Here is a 5786-nt window from a genome sequence, read left to right on the forward strand (position 1 = left end):
GTATGAACCACTATCATTGCCTAATGTTTCTGTGCCTTTGTTGGGCCTCAGTTTATCTTTCTGCTCCACGCACCTTTGGAGGGAGCTGTGCTGGCAGTTACTCTTCTGGGAAAGATGGAGTTTATCAGCTGAAGTGGTAACTGTATTAGCTCTATATATCAGCTGATGTGGATGGTTTGCTTGGGTTTATTGACTTGCAAAGGGTGTGTTCTTTAGATGAATAAATGGAATTTCCAGAAATTAAAATAAAGGCTCCCTGCACACTTACAGCTGTAGTAGATTTCACTGAGGTGGAGAAGTTTCTGAAATGTGCTTTACAGGAACTGCCTCAGTGACTGAGGGGCCTGGCTCTGACAGGCTGGTTCCTTCCATGTTCCACATCTCAGAAAGATTGAATCAAAATTAAACTGCTTAGAGAACATCATATTTCTAGAATAAAATTGTTTACTCTCAGAGACATTTAAAGCCCATTTCCCTTGCTTTTAGTTCTTTGCAGATTGAAAGCTGCTGGGAGGAAGAACTGGCCCTTCCTCTTACTCTAGAAGACATGAGTTCCAGGAAAGTGTTGGCATCTCTTGTCTGTCTCCTTGTTGTTACTGCCTTTATCTGGTAAGTATTTGCTGGCAAACTTGGTCATATTTAAAACATCCTGCCTCTATCTGTGCTGTGGTAAGAAGGATATTAGCAGTGCATTTAGAGCTGGAAGAAAGAACAGTAATTTGTACAATAGATAAGGTAACATTAGTGGAGGGAAAAGCCTCCACAGCAAAAGAGAAAAAAAAGTCTAATTGTGTCTAAATTAGGCTGCTGATACTATATCTGACTCAAACAAATGTTCAAGTACAGAATATTTCAGTTACATTTCAGTTCAGGCTTTAAAAGAGATTATTTGTCTTCAAACAGTCCAAACTCACTCTAGTGTAATTAGGGGTGGCTTTGTAGCTGTCAAACATTGTTGCTTTCAAACATTGGGAATGTTTGTAGCTTTGAGTGTACTGAGTAGAGATTCTCTTGAGCAAGCTTGTGATGGTGATCAGAACTGAGAGGGGGGAGGAAACCCTGCAGCCTGTTTGCTGCACAAATTAGAGGCTGCTCTCCCAGCACTGAAAGTCCCAGGAAGTGTCTGTAGGTCCCATCAGTGCATCCTGCAAATGTGTCCATGTTAAGCATTGCCTCGTGTCTCCATTGCTGTGCACTTGTCAAAAATGTGTAGACCTACATTTTGGAGACATCTTGATCTAAATAATATTATTTAGGCTGGTGTTACAAGCTGGATGTTTCTGGACTAATTTTCTCCTGAGCTTCCCACTTGTGCCTTAGCAGCAGTGAATGATGTTAAAACGTGAAGACAGTGGATCCTACACTAATTATTGAAGTAGACAAGCAGTGAGCTAGAGTTACTTCTCAAAATCTGTGCCAGATTCTGAGTTGACCTTAGAAAATCCTAGGAAGATATTTCAAGATTACCTGTCTTAAAATCTCTCTTTGTTATCCCAGGATTACAGTTTGGAATAGAAAAGTGCACTACCTCCCATATTACCTCCCTTGCCCAGAAATCTTGTAAGTATCCCATTTTCTACTTAATTAATAATACAGATTGTTGTCACAGGAATTGTACTTCCTGGTTGTGTAAATAGTTATTAACAAGTAGACACTTGTTCTATATTTTATGAACCTGTAATTAGTCCTTCTCTTAAAATAGCAGCAATGCAACTTCTGCTTTATTCTGCTTGCCCTTCAGGACAGCTCTGCATTTGTTACCACATGAGTGAAGCCTTGTTTGTTGTGGGTCACAGAGACCAGGACTAAAGGTTATTATCAGGGTGTAATCATACCCGTGCACATGGACACACAGGATCTCACTCAGCTTTGAGATGCAGATTAAGTATCCCAGCTCACTGGGTGGAGAAACCTAAGTCAGAGAGGTGAAATGAACAATCACAGAACGTGTTCTAGCAGAGTTGGAATAACCCTCCATCTCCTGATCATGTTCCTCCTCTTCACTCTACAGTCCTTGCTTCCCACTCACTTCATGAATGTATTTATGTGGTGGCAGCAGGAGCCATGGAGCAGCAGCCTGCTCTGAACAGTGAAATGAAGCTGCTTCTCCAGAAAGGGTCAGCTCCATTTCATGGTGCAAACTGATGTACAGTTAACTCACCACGCAGGGGTCCTAAAAACTTCCTCAAAGCTGCACAAAAGAGAATTGACACTGTGGAGAAGCAGGGTTTGTGGCCTGAGTGAGGGGCTGCCATGTCAGACCACAGCTGTAACATGACAAGCCAAGGCTTTTTCCATCCTTTTTCATGACCTTGTTTAAAAAAAAAAAAAAAAGAAAGCAACTAGAAAATATTCTCTCTTTTAGAGGCATTTCTATTCATTTCAAGCCATTAAAAAACACTGTGTCTAATAAGATGCTTATTTCTCTGAACACTGTTTCAAGTGTGATGTGTTTCAGGTAGTTCAGCCCTCCAGAGGGACGGGGAAGGGAGCACATCCATGAGCAGGGCTGGCAGTCCCCAACAAGCATGAACTCCCCTAGATTTTGATCCCTAAGCTCTGATTCACCTCCAGGCTCAGAGCTGCCAACATCCCCCCATCCCTGTTCTGCTCTGTGCTGTTTCCAGGCTGTTACTGGTCTGGCAGCCCTTGGAGGAAGGGGTGGGCAGGCAGAGCAGTGTGAGCAGCAACTGGAGTGGGGGCTGGGAGAGCTGTTAGTGCAGCAGCAGGTCCTCAAGCTGAACCTTGTTCATTTTTAGGAAAAGCATTACAATCCCTTTCTTTTCCCACCCCATTGTGCAGCTCCATGAAACTCCAGTATACAGAAGAGAAACTAATCCAGCTTTTTCCCCAGTAAGTATTTCCTGACCTTTAAACTGCTGTTCCTCTCTTCCGGGCATATTCATGTTTTATTCAGTGGGTATTTCTTCCTTTTTACAGATTATTTTATCAGCAGCCAAGAGTGCTGGCTCCAAAGTAAGTTTCTTTGTTTGATCTTTGTTGTTTGTTTCTCCTGACTTTGGTTTGGGTGCTCTATGGCACTTAAGAGTTTCAGAGTCCTGGGACACACTGAGCAGTACCTTATTCCATGAGAAGTCCAACCATATGGTTTCTCCAGCTGTCTGTGATGTTGTAAGATTGAGTTTAGTCATTGTATGAAGGTGCTGAGATACTAGAACATGTTGTCCAGGAAGCTGTGGCTGCCTCATCCCTGGCAGGGTTGAAGGGCAGGTTGGATGGAGCTCTGAGCAACCTGGGCTGGTGGGAGGTGTCCCTGCCCATGCAGGGGGGTTGGATCTGGGTGATCTTTAAGGTCCCTTCCAATCCAAACCAGTCTGTGATTCTGTCCTTATTGACATACCTGCTGTAAACTCCCAGTTCATACATTAGGAACTGTTATGGGACATACATAAGAGCTGGAAGACAGTGAGGAACACTTCCTGGAACTGTGCTGCAGCTGTAACCAGTGCTGGGAGAGCTTTGAATCCATTTCAGGGCAAAATCAAGCAGGTGCCTTGTATGACCTTCAGCAGTGGTTTCAGCCAGCCTGCTGGATCTGCCACTGGAACAAATTGCAGGCACTCACATGGACAAGTTGTTGTGAGAAGGAGTCAAACCAGTGAGTTTAAACAGACACGGAGGTTTCCAGGCAGCAGCAGCTGGGAAGTGACTGAGGCAAACCCTGCTTGTCAGCTCCTGCTTGCTACAAGTCTCCTTCAGCCCAGCTCCTATCACCTGGCTTATCTCAAGCAGTTCACCTTCAACAGCCACCATTCTTTTGCCTGTTAATAAACACACCCTCTTGGTACATAACTTATTTTTTTCCCACCTGCTGCTTCAGCAGGATGTGCAAGGCTTGAATTTTTCTCTCTTCTTGTGCTGGAATAAACGCATGTGTGAAATCAGCAAGTGTGTCCTGGGCTACATGAATCATGTAGCTCTTAGTGCTCTGTGTCTCCTGAAGGGAGTTGACTAGCACAGGCTGGGAGGATGCATTCCATGGAAATGAGTCACTGGGAAACCCTGTGCAGCTCTTTAAAAAGAAATTTAAAAAGCCCAGCTTAGAGAAACAAACTTGCAGAATTCCTTCTCCAAAATAAGGTAATTAACCCAGAGCAGCTCAGTTTGTACATTTTCTACAAGCTAAATTCTTCCTCCTGTGTAATTCCATCTTTTAATCACGTTCACTGCTACAGGAGGGAGTGAAATTGTTATTCTCCTTGCCACTCTGACTGAAAGGATTAGATCTAGGTTGAAAATGTGGTGCTGCCACAGCCACTCAGCTGCTCCCCACAGCTCCCTGGCTTGGTTCTGGTGCTCTCGTTGCCTCAGGAGCCTGTCAGATGAGAAGCTGCTTCAGCCTCCAGCTGTGACCCTGTGCAGGACACATTTCATTAGCAGAGTGCTACGGGTCAGGGTCTGGGGTGAATGTGAGTGGGCTGGGGTAAATGACACATCACAAAGGGCAGCTTGTTTTAAAATCTGAAAGGCAAGAAAGAAACCCTGGAAACAAACAAAAAAGGAAGTTTCAATAGCATTGCATAGCTCTGAGAGGACATAAGCAGGCTCTGCATAGTCAATATTTTCACTAACCACACAGGAGATGAAGGATTTTTCTATAAATTTGTTATAAATTTGAGTTCTGGTTCACATACAGAATTTTAAATTCTATCTGAATGTGTTAAAGCTATATATAAATACTGGAGAAATAAACTGTCATGCCTCAAGCTGTGTTTTAATAACACAGCAGTGGGCTCTATTTTTATAGTAATTTTCATATTGTTACTTGTGTTTTAATCTATAGGTAGAAATTTGCATCAGGCTGATATTCAAATATTCATAGCTTCCCATTTTGTGAGTCCTGTGGACATTAAACTCTTCCCCAGCAGAAAAGTCCTAAGAGCTTAAATGAGGTTTTAGTAGATCCTTGAGTTTTTGCCAATTAATTAATTTCATCCCAGGAACTGGAATGTCCATGCTCAGTAAATAAAAGGGAGAAAGATCTGAAGATGATACTGCTGGTGCACACTCTTGCAGCTTCCTTTTTAGAAGTTCTCCCCCATTTCCTGGCCTTGAAACCAAAAGGAACAACAGTTGCATGTCATTAACATTCCCTTTCTCCTCCTCCAGGCGTCAGGATGTGCTGACAGTCACACCATGGCTGGCCCCCATCGTCTGGGAAGGAACCTTCAGCTCTGAGATCCTAGACAGTGCCTACAGGCCACTGAATCTCACCATAGGGGTGACAGCCTTTGCAGTGGGAAAGTAAGTGGAGCACTCTGTGGGCACCCTTCCTGGGCTTTCCTCCCTGGAAAGATCATCTTGACTTCTCTTGTCCTCAGCAGAGCTGAAATCTGCCCCAGTCTGTAGTAAACTTTTATCCCCAGCTGTTGTGGTTATCAAGCCAACAAGAGGGCAGAGTCAGCACCCAAGGCACCTAAAGCATGGTCAGTGTTTCTGAAGAGCTGGCATGTGCCTTGGGAATTAGAGCTGTAGGCAGGTGGTTGGTCAAAGCAGGGATAATCCACTTGTTCCTTCTCCTCCCCTGCACTTAACCCATTGCATGTGTAGGGTGTGCATCCTTGCAGCAGTAGCTAGTCCTCCCTTGTCCTCTTTCATTAAGTGACCCAGCCCGTGCCCCTTTGCCTTGCTGTGCCACTCATGCTGTGTCTGCACAGATACACCAGGTTCGTGGGTCACTTCTTGGAGTCAGCAGAGAAGCATTTCATGAAGGGCTATCAGGTGAACTACTACATCTTCACCGACAGCCCAGAGACCATTCCTGC

The 5786-nt window shown here is 44.2% G+C and overlaps 1 protein-coding gene across 1 annotated transcript in view; it reads left to right on the plus strand.

Moving 5' to 3' along the window:
* The first annotated feature begins 547 nt into the window (after window positions 1-547).
* GBGT1 (globoside alpha-1,3-N-acetylgalactosaminyltransferase 1) overlaps window positions 548-5786 on the plus strand; it is a 5847-nt gene continuing 608 nt past the window's right edge. The window contains 7 exon segments of the mRNA XM_009998869.1: window positions 548-609; window positions 1498-1560; window positions 2803-2853; window positions 2941-2976; window positions 5131-5265; window positions 5679-5782; window positions 5785-5786. The exon segment at window positions 5785-5786 is cut by the window's right edge and continues 608 nt beyond it. Of these exon segments, the coding sequence (XP_009997171.1) occupies window positions 548-609; window positions 1498-1560; window positions 2803-2853; window positions 2941-2976; window positions 5131-5265; window positions 5679-5782; window positions 5785-5786 (453 nt within the window).

The sequence above is a fragment of the Chaetura pelagica genome, unplaced genomic scaffold, assembly GCF_000747805.2.
Source record: "Chaetura pelagica isolate M959 unplaced genomic scaffold, ChaPel_1.0 scaffold405, whole genome shotgun sequence".
In the NCBI taxonomy this organism is placed as follows: domain Eukaryota; kingdom Metazoa; phylum Chordata; class Aves; order Apodiformes; family Apodidae; genus Chaetura; species Chaetura pelagica.